The sequence below is a fragment of the Meleagris gallopavo genome, chromosome 5 (genome assembly GCF_905368555.1).
Source record: "Meleagris gallopavo chromosome 5, MGAL_WU_HG_1.1, whole genome shotgun sequence".
NCBI classification, from domain to species: Eukaryota; Metazoa; Chordata; class Aves; order Galliformes; family Phasianidae; genus Meleagris; species Meleagris gallopavo.
Window position 1 is genome coordinate 41,843,881 of NC_139408.1, and position 16,106 is coordinate 41,859,986.

Sequence of the window (16,106 nt, forward strand, 5' to 3'; positions counted from 1 at the left end):
CCTTCAAGAGATATGAAAGACTTGATCTTCCCTTGCAGTCATCATAATCAATAACCTACTGAAATAGAATTATGCTATAAAATGTCTGGAACCTTACTCTGCTCTCCCATCATTTTTGTAATACAATTTATTTTAGGCAAATTAATCATTATTTCTGAGTATATTTAGATAAGAATTTGTCAGTTAGTGACAAAATCTAGTAGTTTTTGTTCACTAGTTCATAATATAGTTATCCCAAAGAGCCTTAAGGGAAAAGTAAAGTGCTTCATTTGAAGCAACAACACAGTGAAGCAACTCTCCTGAGTATAAACTGACATCAACAGCAAGTGGATCAGAATTTCTTGGTTTACAGAGAATAGGAGATATGAAGCATGAGATTTTCTTAGGAAATCCATGTCACTGTAGGAACAGAAAAGCAGAGAAGCGGCAGAAAACTTTCTGAAGTCACCCTTTTAAATAACTGTAAAATCTATTCCTACTGCATTTTTGTGAGCCAAAATTCACTACATTTTTGCAGTCATAATCATGAAATTACAATGTTATTAGTTACTAAAATATCTGACAATGTTGAAAGCATGCAAGCACAGTTCATGAGGGTGATCCATAGAAGACCCTTTCTGACAGGTAAAAGTAGAGTTATAGCTAGAGCTATAAAAGAGACGGGAAAGCTGAAAAAAGCGGGTGAAATTATTTGTACAAACGTGTTTAATGAAAGCATCTATCTCTCCTGAGGTCTCTGATATATTTGTTGTCTATCTCTTTTTATTTATGTCATTATGCCAAAAGAAGCAACATTAATGTCTTACAGCAATATCCTCAAAGGTACTTAAGTAATTTTCTTCTCTTCCACCAGTCAGGATAACCAGGGATATGTAGATAAGCAGAATGACTGATTTCTAAGCTTTGTTTGAAATATTTTTTCCGATCCTATCTTTTTCCTAATGGACACACAATAGAAAGTTTTCTCTTAAGAAGACACTGCAGAGATAACTCTCTAGATTTTACATGTAGCTTAGGAGTTCAGCAGCAGCAAGAAGAGCATTATCTCTGTGGGATCAAAAGTTCAGAGTAAAGTTCAAGATTGTCAACGGTTTATGAACTGATTCGGCCCAGTTCCGTGACCAGCAGGGTGGAGGGATCCACGGATCCACACCTCCGGAAAAACAGAGCAGGGAACCCCAAAGTAATTAAAAACAGCAGCAATGATCTGAGGAGAAACAAACTAATTTACTAAATATAGTATCGGAATGCAAGATAACACGCCATAATACAATTTAATTAGAATTGAAGCTAATAAATCAAATATAATGAGAGAGAGAATGTCCGAAAGGTGGATAGGCCTCACCATAACACTGAGGTAAGATGCACAGTCCAGTTGAGCAGCAGGGAGACGAAAAAGAGTGGATGAAGAAAAGCAGACGAAAAAGAGCAAATCAGGTGACCTTGTCAGGAGTTATATTTCCTCTCTGTGACCACAAAGTCCCCTGGGGAATGTAGTTCTTCTTCTCTTCCAGGCAGGTAGCCAGAACTTGAGCAATAACAGTTAAACTCCCAGTGCCCCACATGATTTTATTATGTGGAATACCAAAAACCAAAAATCAGAAAACCATGACAAAGATACAGCTTTTGCTTTAGTGAAATTCTGAGCTGAATTCATTCTTTCTTTATGAGGACTTAATATGAGAGCAGAGTCACCAGTTGTGAAGGGAATGGTGACCGGAATCACTATTTCAATTCACTTATAACTTGTGTGTCTTATGGCTGATCCCCTTTGTAATTGACTCTAAACCCAGGAACTGATATTTTTCTATCATAATTACCACATCTAGTGATGTTCAAAGAAAAACTGTCAAAAGACAAATTTGGATTCTTATCCACAGTATAAGAGATCATAAATTTAATGTACTCAGAAGGCAGAAAAACTAACATAAATAATACACTGGACAGAAATGGACCTCTTCATAGGGGTTTTATGAATGTGTGGAGTCTTCAGAAATCACTTACAGATTCTTTCAAGAACAGATTCTCTCTAGAATTCTTTCTAGAGAATAAATGTATAAGTGTATTTCTAACTTATTCCTGGAATTTATGCATTTTTTTTTTCAGTTTTCAGAAATGCAAACAATGTTGAAAAATCTAGTGCAGGCCAGCATTTAAAAAGCAACCAGAAAAGCCATTGCTGCAACAATGTGGTACCTCTTCAGACTTTCACTATCCCTCTCTGAATTATTTCCCATCAACCCAATCTCTCAAAAAAATACTTTTTATGCAGCTGTTCCTGCCACACCACATGCTTTGTGCTCGCTGTTTTCTCCTTCTGTCCTTGATACAAGTTTCACACTTATCCTTTCATCTTTTTGAGATGGCTCATAAAGTACCAAGAGGCAATAGTCAGACTGCAAATCCAAATCAAATCAAACAGTAAACGAGTGGATATACAACATTAAAAATAATAATAATAAAAAATAACTACTGTTGTTTGCTTTAGCCATTTTAAGTCTACCTAAACAGTCAAAGCGGGGAAGAGAGATGCCACTTGTCCAAGACGCACTCTACAAACAGTGAAAGCAGTGAGCAGATGGTTAGCAGTGTTTTCATGCAACGCTGTTAGACAGAAGTTGCCTTTTGAGGCACATCAGCAAGCAGGCTGTGGTCTGTGATTCCTGAAGGTCTGAACTGTGGCTTTGGATCTGCTTTACTCAGCTAGCTCATCAATTGTCTTTAGAAGGAATCCTAAGGACAAGATGAATTTTAATGTTATAATATGAAATGGTTTATTTGTATTTTGCAGATTGTTGTCATCTACTGATTCATTCAGTTATTCATTTAGTTTAAAGAAGTTATTACTCCTTATTATAGTTGTTCAGTTTTTTATTTTCCACTAGAAACAAGTTTCAACTTCAGTCTTAAGCCCAGCAACCTGGACCTAAAGAAAAAATTAAAAAATATATAATTTTTGAATCATGCAGTAATTTAAGATAGAAAGATAATCCAGAGGCCATTAGTCCAACTGTTACTCTACATCTAAGTTAGATTCAGATTTGAATTTAGACTGAATCCTACATATTTTTATTCAGTAGATAGTATAGCTACAGAGCACAAGCTCCTCGCTGTGGAGAGGACTAAACACCAGTATTCTCTGCTTGTTGTGATACTAAAGTCCTGGCAAGGAGTCAAAAGATTTATCTGTGACACCATTTATGTCTGGATCTTTTGCCAGAAGTACTTTGATGAAATTTGACTGTTTCTTCTCATTCTCCTCAATAAAGCAATGCAAGCAGAGTGCCCTAAAAAATGAAAAATGTTCATGGACATTGTGCATGTCCAAGTGAAGAAAAAAAAAAACTACATGGAGATACAATTGGATTATGTTCATGTGCATAGAATATGTTTATTTCCTAAGCATCATGTTGTATCTTTCAAGTAGGTACTACAAGTGAAAGAGAAAACAAACTGGAAATTACTCTGGGAATGTGTCTGCGAACTATGCTTTTCTTAAGAGTACCTGGCCTTCCTTTGTTGCTTGATATTTCAGAGGTTAAAAAACAGAAGTTTGAGCAAGGACATGAGTGGTATGTGTTCAAGTCCAAAATATACAAAAGATGGAATGTGGGGAGGAGGAATCTGAGGATGTGACAGATACATTAATTATTTCACCTGCATTGAATCACGGAGCCTTCCTGCCTTCTATTAAAGATTTCAGTCAGGATTTCTACCCTACAAGCATTCCATTAGAGACCTGATCACTCCCAACAGGTTAGATTCAGAACACAAAAGACTTCTCTTCCTGGCTTGCTGTAACTGTGATCTAGTCTTTCTGAGCATCATTAATTCAGCAATTCATCTCTTATACCAACAGTTACCTTCAGCTGAAGCAGAAATACAGTTGGTGAGGTGTAACATTGGCACTACTGGTGAGGATTCATTTTTCTCATTCTGTAATATTAAAAGTGAATTTGTTTGAAGAGCACAACAATAAAAACTTGACCCAAGAGAGACCTGACAGTGATCAGGGAATGTGCTATTTTCAATGTAGCTGTCATCATAAAATCCAGAATATTTGTTCTTTCTATAAAGATCATGACATAAACTATTCATGAATCAATCAGCTGTTCATTAATTCATTCATAGGCCATTTATATCTGATTTCGCTTTGCATAAACATAAAGATATCTTTACTGACTATTTTTAATTTTTTGTGGTTGAGAAAAATTCTCAATCAAATGTCATATGCTTCCAAAGCCAAATATAGATATGAATCACTTCAGATTTCAGGCATTTGTATGGTGTGAAGATTCTGTTCTCATTTCACACTTTTGAAAATCTGGAATCACTCCTCTACTTCAGTGAGGATACAGTCATTCAGTCATGAGAGAATATGGATCCTTGACTTTAGTGTGACTTTGTTACATCAAATCAGAATATATATTCTATGAACTTTGCACTCAATCTGCTCTTCAAAACAAAAAAATACAAATAATAATTGAGATTACATCAACATATGAATCTCATATTCTAAAATCTAAATAAGCAATACCACTTCTGTAATTTGACGTACCTTTGAAAATTCCAGTGTTACCGATCTGCTTTTAAAGACAACTATATAGCTTTGAAAAACGATTCCTGGTCATATTCTGTAAGGACTTGGTTGGAACAGCTTGGTTGGAACTAACAAATGAAACTGTCTAGTACTGCACAATTTACACATATATAGGAATTGTTCATTTATGTGTACTGTACAGGAACTGCTTAAATGTAAGAATTACGCTTGAAAAAAATGCCTCACTCATATAAAGGCTGCTTGTCCTTAGATTATATAGCATTTGTAAAACTAAAGTTATGCAAGTTTGCTTTTCTTCCCATACAACAGTGACAACAGTGGCAGTGATTTGATGGAAAAAAAATTATTTGAATGTTGATTATATTCAATGACAATGTGGGGAGATTAAGGTGCTGGGAAATAGCTTCTAAATTTGTTTGATGAATGCTGGTATGCTCAGATTTAACTTTCTAAAGACTATCAAACAGGAATGAAAAATTCCTACAAAATTTCATCCCAAAATGTTCCAAGAAAATCATTTAAATGCAACAGGAGAAAGAGCAAGATTTTCTAAATGTAGGTAGCAAACTCTTCATTAAGGACTTTCTGAGCTTCTCTTCACAGGAGAGGTGAACTTCTGAACTCCTACTTTACCCTGTTCCAAAGTGGATTTTTCCCTAAGTACCCCTAAGTATTCTATAAAAAGTAAAAATGCAAAAAGTCAAAGAAATATTAAAGTTTCTCCGTGAATCCTCAGCTGAACCACGGCAAGATAAATATCTCCTCGTGCCAGTGTTGCTATCCTAGCTATATAGGTGGTACCAAAACACTTCAGTAACTGGAGTCATATAAAGATAATACATGATTGTTTTCCCCTTAGTTACTTCCAGTACACCTCTTCATGAGAGTCAGCCTTAAGTGGACTTTTCAAATGTCAAAATGATATTGGTAAATCAGCATGTACATGTGTGCAACTGTGCTAAGACAAACTCCAAGTTTAGCTAGGATTTCGCTGCAGTAGCTTTGCAGTTTTCTAAGCTGCATTTCCACAGCCAAACTCTTTCTAATGTCTTGCTTCTTCATAGAAAATTGTTTCAGTGACATTTGCAATAACTTTCAGTTTTATTGAGTCAGTTTTCCTTAAAATAAAAATTTGCTCATATGAACATTATCAGTTTCTCCAAGTGACTTCATATTTATTATCCTCTTTGAGGATGTTCAATGCAAACTTGCAGACATATATTCTCTTGCTTCTGAGTTTCTCTCTTTTTACTTTTATCTTTTTGTCAAAGAGCAACATGAAAGTTAAGAGACAAAACCTTTCATAATTTCCATTCTTAAAATCAGCACTGGGTTTTGATTGGAATTCTTCTTCTTTTTTTTTTTTAATGTATTTATGCATATATGTATTTATTTTTATTTTTACTTCTATTTTAACACTTTTTTTTTCCCAAAAGGTAGGATTTATTATTTTGAAATAGAAATGGATACAATTAAATATTTGTTTATTTGTGAGACACAATATATTGGTGTCAATGAGATGAGAATGAATTTCATTGTGACCATCTATTTAATAAAATTATTTGATGGTTTTCTGTCTTTGCTACCAAAAAAGGAATTTAATAAACTGTGTGACACTAATGTATATAATTTTAAAAAAAATTACTAGTTTGGAAAAGCACATGCCTAAATTCAAGAGTGATTATAAAATTTTTGTAATAAAAAATAAAAAGGGAGACGATTTTTTCTTGTAGAAATCACTTAATACCTTCAAGAACAATCATTAAGAGAATGAAAGTTTTATAGAGTCTGGGTTAGTATGGGGGCATATTATCATTCTAAAGTGAAAAAAGCAACAAAAGCAACAGTTCCAGAAAGACTTAGTCCTAGGTAGAAAAAGGTTCTGGCTACACCGGAAAACTTATTACTATATCAAGATTTGAATGCGAACTGAAATACCAACATAATCCCAGAGTAGGCTTTGTTGTTGTGGTTAAGCTGTTTATAGTTTAATTAAAGAAAAAGAAGAGAAAGGAGAATGGAGAAAGAATATTGCATTGGAAAAATTAGAGTTCATATGAAAGCTTAACTTTTCCTGTATACATAATTTAAGGACACCTGTATAACACATTAATATACCTAACATGAAATTTGATGTATTTGACATATCTATGTCATCCTGTATACTAAAATAGATAACTGCATCACTACAATGAAATGGTAAACTAAATGCAACATAAAAGAATGAATGAATGAAAGAAGGTTGGGGAGGAGAAAAGAACAGCAATTCTGTTCAGTTCTTTGAGCAAAATGAACAACATTAGCTAAAGGGATTTTTGGCCAGAACAAGTTTGTCTGATTTTGCCAGCATACAAAAGCAGGATAAAATATTCTGGTTTGTTTTTCACACTTTATCTGATATATGCTAAATAACTTTATAGAGGACTCTAGGCCAAAGTCTTCTCAAAGGCTTAACCATGATTGTTCACATTCAGATTCATTTAAAACTTGAATCTTTCATATATATATATATATAAAGGTATTTTAGTCAGAAATTGAATTAAAAAAAATAATTAAAATTGTTGTATTATCAAAAGAGTTTTTCAAGGAGGTAGAAGTTGAGATTAATAGATTTATAGTTCTTAATCCTGGAGGAGTTGCCTTGATACTGGTAGGACTTTAATAAATGTGTTTCAAGTGGTGGGACCTGACAAGGCTTTACATAGCTCACTTGGCAAAAGAGCAACTTACAACAGGGTAAATTAGAGTATAAAATTACAGCAATGATGTGATAGCTGCCAGGTGAATGTTCTTATCCCAGAGTTGACAGAGTTTACCTTTTACCTGCCAGCTTGTCAAACTAGTCACCAGGGCATAATGTGTTGAGTGTACTGCATGCAGAAACCCTTCCCAAGACAGAGCAAGTATCTCACATAAGAAATTTTTTCAGTCATTACAGGTAACTGCAGAATGGAATGTGAACCAGTTATTAGTTATTTATAAACTTCATACTCCTCAAAACACAACTTCTAACACTTTTTACATATCATCTGTGACTTTGGCACAGAAATTCTTACTGAATGCACAGTAGCTTAAGCAGGCAAATGCAAATGTGTTTACTCAAAGTGACAGAGGTGTAGCAAAAAAAATAGCTGAAAATAAGAAAATGCCCATTAGAAGTCTATTCCCTCCTATAAGTCTATTGCCTCCTATCTTCTTACTCTTCCAGCTCCTCCACACGTAAATCACATCTATTTACACTCCATTTCACAGACTTTAGTAAGTGACTATAAGTAGGTCTTAAAGCGTCTAACTGAGTATAAAGGACTAAATTACACAGTTTACACATTACCTCTAAACTTAATTCATAGGTTTAAAAAAAAAATAAAAATAAAAAAACACTAATAAATCAATAGTTTGGAGGAGGAAAGTTGTGAAATGTATGTCCATTTTGGTTTCTAGAGGATATTGTTTCATTTCATAAAAACTAATAGAAGCTCCTACATTCTTACTTGAAACATTACTGAACACAAATTGAGGTACAAACAAAACTATTAAAGTATGTCAAAAATATAGGAAAAACATGAAGACAGTAAATAAATCCTTTTTTTCTTCTATTTTTTTTTCATATCTCAATTTTGAGAAAATAATTCCAGAGAAATTTGTTTTATTTTCTGTTTTCAGTTATGTGGTGAAATCTCTACTGTTAAATGTCATTCTGATTCACTGTCAATTTTACAATGGAATATGCATTTAAGTGAGTAGTTGATGAGGATTGTGGTAAAACTAACAGGCAATGAATAGCTTTTCAGATTCAATAAGCTACAATTTAAGAACAGTGAAATATATTTATTACCAAATTACTTATTCCTGAGGTTAATTATTGCTACAAACATTTAATTAAATGATGATGCAAATTTCATGAGCCTACTCACTAAAATTGAAGCTTGTTCTGCACTTTGAAAAGGTGAATTATAGAACTATCTCTCCATCATTCCAGTTAGAATAATTGGACACTTGAAGTCGAGTAGAGAAAACAGGTGAAATCCTTGATTCATCATCCTTAGAATATTACCACAATTATCTTCATAGAGATAAAAAAGACATAAAGATTTTTTCAAAGCAACATAAAAGAACAATATAATTTAATATAATTAATTAAATTAATAATTAATATAAATAAAGTAATAAATCATTTAATAATGATTTAATATAATAATGGAAAAAAATCATCAGGGTTATATTTTGCTTAGAAGTTTTAATTTTTATTTTTTCCTAAGCTTGGGGGAAGGCTTTCTTACACATGATATGAAGCTAGAAGGGAAATAGTATCTTAAGCTGAGAAACCTATTATTATTAGTGTGCTGCCTCTACAGTTTTACAAACAAATTCTGGTACTTGCGGGAAATGAGGAATTGCATTTCTTTGTTACTTCCTCCATGAGAACAAATTAATTAGATGCCAAGTGGTAAATGCTGAATTCAATGCATTCAAAGGGACACTTAAGAAGACAAAAAGAGTTTGGCATCTCAATAGCCTGTATTTGTTTCTGGAAACATTTATTTATTTTAAGGCTTCAAAATAATGACAATCCTTAAAATATAGCACTTACGGTTTAGAATTCATATTTTCTCACAGATCTTTTATTTTGACTTTAATAGAATTCATTCTTAGAAATAATTATACACCAACTCACCCTGCCAGTACTATACTGTACAGCTACAAAAATCAAAAGACTTGCTTTTATGCATTTGCTGAACCAGAGCTTTTCTTGAAATCCTTTTCTTGAATCCCTGCCGAATATTGTGAACCACATTTTGGACAAAATCTTTCATTCTTCATTCATGCAACATATTCAGTGAAATAAAGATATTTTCTGGGGTTACAATACAGCCCATGGATTTGCTCTTGGTCCAAATCTAGTTAACTGGTAAGAATTAAGAATATTTAGGTTAGAGACTGTGGGTTTCAGAGACAGGAAGGAAGGCTCAATGAGTTATTTGAATTTTTGAAACACTAATGTAGCTACCTAGTTTAACATCATTACCAATAACTCAAATAAGGTAATGAAGTACCTTTTTGCAGATGATACCAAACAGGGGATGTAACCAGATGGTATAGTTGATGGAAAGTTGTCATCCACAGGAACACAGAGCTGCTGGAGGAAGGGGGCCAACAAGAAACTTGTCAATTTAAGCAAAGGCAAATGTTAAAGTTCTGCAAAGTTAAATGCAAAGTTCCATCCATGGGAAGCAGAGCCTCTTGCAGTATTACATTCTAGGAATTGACTGCAGGCAATTCCATGGAAAATGCTCTGGGAGTTCTGGTGGGCAGCAACCTCAACATAAGTTTTCAGTGTGCAAGAACCAATAACATCTTGTAGGCACAAAAAATATAGAGGGGATTGAAGAAAGTGTTTATCCTCCTTTGTATGGAACTTGTTATGCTACTCTGTCCAGTTTGGGCTTTGTATAGTAATAAAGACTCTGATAAATAGGAGCAAGTTCAGCAGAGGCCATCCAGACAGAGGGAGTAGAACATTCATCCTGTGAGGAAAGAATGAGATGCCAGGGCTTCTTCATCTTGGAAAAGAAGAGGGCTTTGGGAGGACCAGACACTTTCAGGGAAGATGCTGAGAAGATAGAGCCAATCTCTTCACAGTGGTGAGTAGTGAGAGGATGAGAGATAACAGTCACAAAGTCAAGAGGAATTCAAAAGACATAAAGAAAAACTGTGAGAACAGTCAGGCTGAAACAGATTGCCCAGAGGTCTCCATCCTTGGATATTTTCAAGCCCTCAGAGGATAAAGTGCTCAGTAACCTCCTCTGACGACAAGCAGGCCTTGCTTCCAGCAATGTGTTGGACTAGAATAAAGCAGCACAGTGGAGAAGAAACCTCTGGGAGAGAAGAATTGTCCTAGGTGTCAAGTTGTCTCATTAAGGATTTTGTCCTGAATGCCCAGGTACCCCTCACAGTAAGATGGACAAAGTTTTAGTAGAGTTATTGCACACTATCCTGAATATATTGTACTTTCCCACTTCTGATTCATGTTAATTTCCCACCAAGGAAAATAAATTATTTCAGTCACAGCACATTTTGGAATAACTATGTCAAAGACATTTATCTCAGCCAAGCCAAACATACTGATCACACACTTCTTAATACCTCTGCCCATCAGAGCTATGTTTCACAAATCTTTAGATTTCTGACTTACTGAATTTCCTTTTAATATACTTCTTTCTCTTTGGCTTTGCTGCATTTTGGTTTTTGAGTCTGAATGGTCTTAAAATTCTGTTTATCTTTAATTAAGTAATGAAATTAAATTAAAGCCTTGCTGATGACTTTCCAGGCTTTTTTATTTTTTTTTTATTTTTTTTTTTTCCATCAGAATTTAAAAGAACATTATTTAGGAAGTTAAACAATAATTGCTGAAAATTCCTCTCAAACAGCATGAGTCTCTAAGATAAATATACACAGGAAATTCGTTTAAACAGACTTAGTAGTAAATAGTTCATTTCCCTAAATACTGTGAAAGTGCTATTGGAATGCTTTATGAAATGCATTTTATACACTAAATAGGCCAAAAAATGTTCTCTTAAGCCATTATTCTATATTGTGTAAATACATATTGAAGTGACATCACTACATTTCTCTATTTGTGTATAAAACATATTTCACACATTCACATTTTTAAAATTCTATTAAGTCTTCAGCTGAAAGTCAAAAATAGTTTTGAAAAATGATGCTGATGAATATTATTACAAACTTTCAGAAGTGTACATAAACTTCCAGTAAATACACAAGAAATCAGACTGTCACTTGATCATCTAGGATCACAGCAGCAACTTCTTCTTATCAATGCCAAAAATATTGTGTTGCATTCATCTGCACGTTTTTATGAAGGCTAGAACATAATACAGTTGCTTTCAGCGTAAAACTTTTTCTGAGATATGAAAGCTAAAGGACATCAACAGGTAACAGGCATATCTGAAACTGAGAATGAAATCAATGAGGACAACTTTTGTCTACTTTATAGAAATGCAGAATGGGAGAGAGCACAGCTTTAGCCTTCTCAGAAATTTTTTTTTTTTTTGTATTATTTATAAAGCCTTCCATGTTTTAAGATATGATATCATTAATTGAGGTAATAACTACTGATCTTAAATTAGAAATGAGGAAAACAAGAAGGCAATCAGAGTGACGTCATTTTTATGGTTTGAGTCTGAAAGAAAATTGGCAGAGTGAAGGGTGGGAGTGGAATTATCTGATCTGTTATTTGAAAGCTGCAACCTGCTTAATCCAAAATACACACATTGTAAACAAGTTATAAGAATGTTGAATTTGGCTTAAAAATTTTTCCAATATACGCAGATCCCTAACCATGTTAATACATTTCTTTTTGCATACACACACTTACACACTATACTATATATGAATGAAGATGCCTATCTATGCCAAAGACATTATTTTCACAAAATACAACATTAAAAAAGGAAATAAAGCAAATAACCTTGACTTTTATTTAACACCAAAGAGTGGTTGGTTTGTTCTATTGTATCATGGTTGGGATGTGTGTCCTAAAATGGGCCCATTCCACTAAAAAGTTCTTCCCCAGTCTGGTATGTGAACACTCTCTGTGGCAGCAGGAGCTGTGCCACATGGGCACAAATGAAGCCATATTCTGCTTCCTGATCAATCTCTGTTTAGAATATAGCTGTTTCAGGCCTGGTTCTCTCATAAAATTCCCTGGCAGGAGTGTGGCAGGAACAAAAGAGGCCAAAACTCATGGAGTTTGAGCAACTTCTTACTGTTAGGTGGAAAGGCTGTAGAAATATTCAGTCAAGCAGGCAGTCACCCTACACTATGCTGTCAGCTAAATAAACTGAAATAGGTCTTTTGCTTTCACTTGCCATTACTATACAGAACTGAGCATGAAGACTCCAATAGGCACATGTGCTGTATTTGGTTAAAAAAACCCTGGTGGCAATGCAGGGAGAGGAAATTATAAGTGTGGCACAAATTGAGCAGTCAATCCATTGGCAGAAAAGAGGTTAAAGCTAGCAAAAGTAATTAAATTGCACTAAAGAAGAGACAGTCAAAAAGTCTGAATTTGTGACAACATTGGAATGGGCAATTAAATGGCATGAAGAAGCAGCCTATGAAATGGCTGGATGAATAAGTGAGGGTTTGCCACAGGGCAAGAGAGAAGATGACGACATGGAAAGTCAGAGATAAAGTTCCATCTATGGCCCCCAGGGACAAGAATAAAGGACCTCCTCCTGACTGCTGCAGCTAGAAATTAGATTTTTGTAGGCTACCTGGAAAATATCATAAATATGTTCCATTTCCATATTGTGATTAGCTGTTTCTACTGGAAGTTCAGAAGTTTCTCCAAAGCCTTATCATATATGCAGATGAAGATCAGGAAATAGAATAGAAATAGAATTCCTTAATCATTCAAATTTAGATAGCTGCTAAGTAATCTTGTAGAAGTACTTTTTCTCTTTTATTTTTTGAGAATGAATGACATTACTGATAACAGTTGATGCATTTTATTATTTGGGATAGAAAATGAGACAGAGGCAACTGAGAAGTATGCATAGGTGATGTTGTAGTTGACAAGAAACTGGTAACCATCAAAACAATTGAAAAGAAGAGAATTTATTTCATTCCTTTAAAGAGCTAAGGAGCCAAATCCATTCTGAAAGAGAAAAGTTAATATGCCATTTAATCCTCATTTGCAAGTAGGTGCATGAAAAAAAATTAATCAGATCATTATTAGGGTTCAGTAACTGAAAATTCAATATAGAAAATTAGAAAACTCAAATTTATAATTAGCATTGGAGACAATTATCTATTATGATGCATTATCAAGTGTTTAATTACATAATGTTTTTTCTCAGTTAGAAGAAGTTTAACATAACTAGTTTAACATAAACACTCTAAAGTGAAATTGAGCATATTCTAGCAATGCTACATTGACCACTCAGATGCTTGTATTACCGCTCTTAAAATACCTGTTAAAATTTTTTTGCTTAATTTCATTACACAGAGTACATAGAAATACAAAGGATTTCCACCATTTACAAATTGTATTGAAATTAAGCCAGAGAAAAGTAAAGTAGACTAATGAAGCTGTTTGATATTTTATTTCCACATTTGTGGTGTGGTGGAATCTGCTCATATGCTATTTAACAGTTTGCATGCATCATCAGAAGTTTCTGTTTTAATGAACTGCAGGTAGATATGAAAGCAAACTGAGTCTCAGAATATTTCTTGTCACCTACTACTAGTTCTAGTTTAAAGAATTACTAAATACTAAATAGTGCTTTGTTGACCTCAACTTTAGTAAATAAAGTTCCTAGATCTCTGAAATCAGCCAGCATGATGTAATGACACCACATTTAGATCTGTATTAATCTCTGTAAAAAGCAAAAGCAAACAAACCCATGCACATTTACTTTTCTACTAAACCATCTTAAAAATAAAGTGTATAATATGTTATCATCCTACAGAAAACTTCTGTTTGATAACTTTCAGTTACACATAAGAATGATTTCCTTGTGAGGAAATTATGCTTATTTGTCCCATTTTAGAGATAACGAATACAGTGCTGTATGCTTATTTGTCTCATTTTATAGATAAAGAATACAATGTTGGTATAATGCATAATTAATGATTTTGACATCTATTTATTTATTTCTAAGAAGGTCTTTAAAATTCAAATTATTTGTCTAAGCTGCATATCAGCTTTTGGGATTTAATTTTGTCAAGTATAGCATATATAAGAAAAGACAGACTTGCTATAAGATTTAAAAATAAGATGTGATAGATGATGAAACAGTCTTATGGAAGTACAAGAATCTCAAAGAAAAGCATAAAATGACAGATGTGGAGGAGAAAACAAGGAAATAATTTAAAATAAATAAAACATTATACATAACAAAAACAGGAAAGTACGAAATCCAACAGTAACAGTCCTTACTTACTCCTCACCTGCAATCTACTCATTATCTGCTGATGATTTTAGAAAAGAAATTACTTAAAAATAGTAAATTTTTACCTTTTTGAATTTTATGTTCAGGACAGTATCCAGAACATAAAAGCTATACTAAAAAGCTGTGTAGACAGATGTGAGATATGACAGCTGCATGATCTTGAAATTTATCCTTCTTTATTTTAGCACATTGGACTCAGATAAACACGACTGTTTAAAATATAAACACTGAGTATTAATATGCTTACTAAATGGGGAAGAAAGCAATGCTGACACATCTGAGTTGAACTGCTGGTTTGCAAACACAGGTGATAATTTAAAAACAAAACAAAACAACAACAAAAAAAGCAGAAAGTGGAAAGCAGTAACCAGTAATATATGGTTGGGGAAGAATAAATAATAAGGAAGAATGAATACAAGTGCAGAAAGATATACAAGTGTTCAAAATGCTAACAGATGATAGACAGTTCAATGCAAATGAGTGAAATATAATAATGACTTTGATGAGCCTTCATGACATAGGACTACTCTTTGTTCATGATAAAATATGAGGAATATAGATGAAAACAGATGAAAAATTTGGAGGCAAGTCACTGTGCCTCACTAATGACTGATAAGAAACAAAAAGAAGAAAGACAAATCAATGCATTTAATGAGTCTTAATCACCCAGTGGTGTATATCTGTGGATTAGTATGTGCATCCTTCATAAAATATCATTTAGAAAAATAGCGAGAAACAAAAGAGAATTTCTTTAATGTACTATTGAATACAAGGTGACTTACTGAGCATTCAATTAGAAAAAGATCATCAGTTTTCCTGACTTACAATTCTTAATCTGTAACTTTTTAATCAAGATATGTAATTTGAATGGTTGACCAGCCGGTTTTTCACATTTCTTTGACGTGTTAAGTAATGCTATGACCAGGCAGTAGAGTGCTGGCATACCTGTTAAAATTCTTTGATTCATTTCACAGAAAGTTATACAGTGAAGGTAATCTGATTGAGGAGACTTGATAGTCAAAAACAGGAGCCATGTTTTGGCCACTTTTCTCTCAGATATATAGATTTACATAAGTAACCAAGTTTATAATATTAATCCAATCCATAGGAAGCAATTTCATGCCCACAGTTCCAGAACAACTACAGAGGAACTATTCCCAAACTGTATGCTCCTATGTCTCCAAGAACAGATGTCACAGAAGCTGTCAAATGGATTAATAATATCACCTGTTAATTTTGAATAGTGCTCATACACTACAATGCACTCCTTAGTTCTGACATCATGTGACGCAAATGCAGTTCAGTATTTTCTTATGCCATCTTAGAGCATGTTTGCTTGATTTTTTTTTTTTTAGTTTGAGGACTTGCACATTTTTGAAAGTTTTGATTATTTGAAGTTGCTGATCGAACAGGGATGGTTAAAATATCCACCTCCCCAAGTAATCTTTTTACTCTAGAAATTGGCTCTGTCAAATCATTACCAATTATAAGGAAAGTCATAATGCAGTCAATCAAAATGATAATGCTGCATTACCTCTGTAAGACTATTCAACTTCATGTACCATAAT

General features: G+C 33.7%; 1 protein-coding gene across 50 annotated transcripts in view; it reads right to left on the minus strand.

Moving 5' to 3' along the window:
- The window catches only part of LOC146544333 (uncharacterized), a 111,022-nt gene extending 106,624 nt beyond the window's left edge, over positions 1–4,398 (minus strand). For 9 of the 50 annotated variants that reach the window (XR_014883688.1, XR_014883687.1, XR_014883699.1 and 6 more), the window contains exon 1: positions 1,346–3,440. Coding sequence is in view for 7 of the 50 variants with exons in the window: in XM_085225454.1 (XP_085081580.1) it covers positions 1,346–1,348 (3 nt within the window). In the remaining 43 variants the exon portion in view is untranslated. Of the gene's footprint in view, positions 1–1,345 lie in introns of all 50 variants that reach the window. The other 41 variants (XR_014883723.1, XR_014883724.1, XR_014883722.1 and 38 more) reach the window with 15 other exon arrangements.
- Between the last annotated feature and the right edge of the window lie 11,708 nt (positions 4,399–16,106).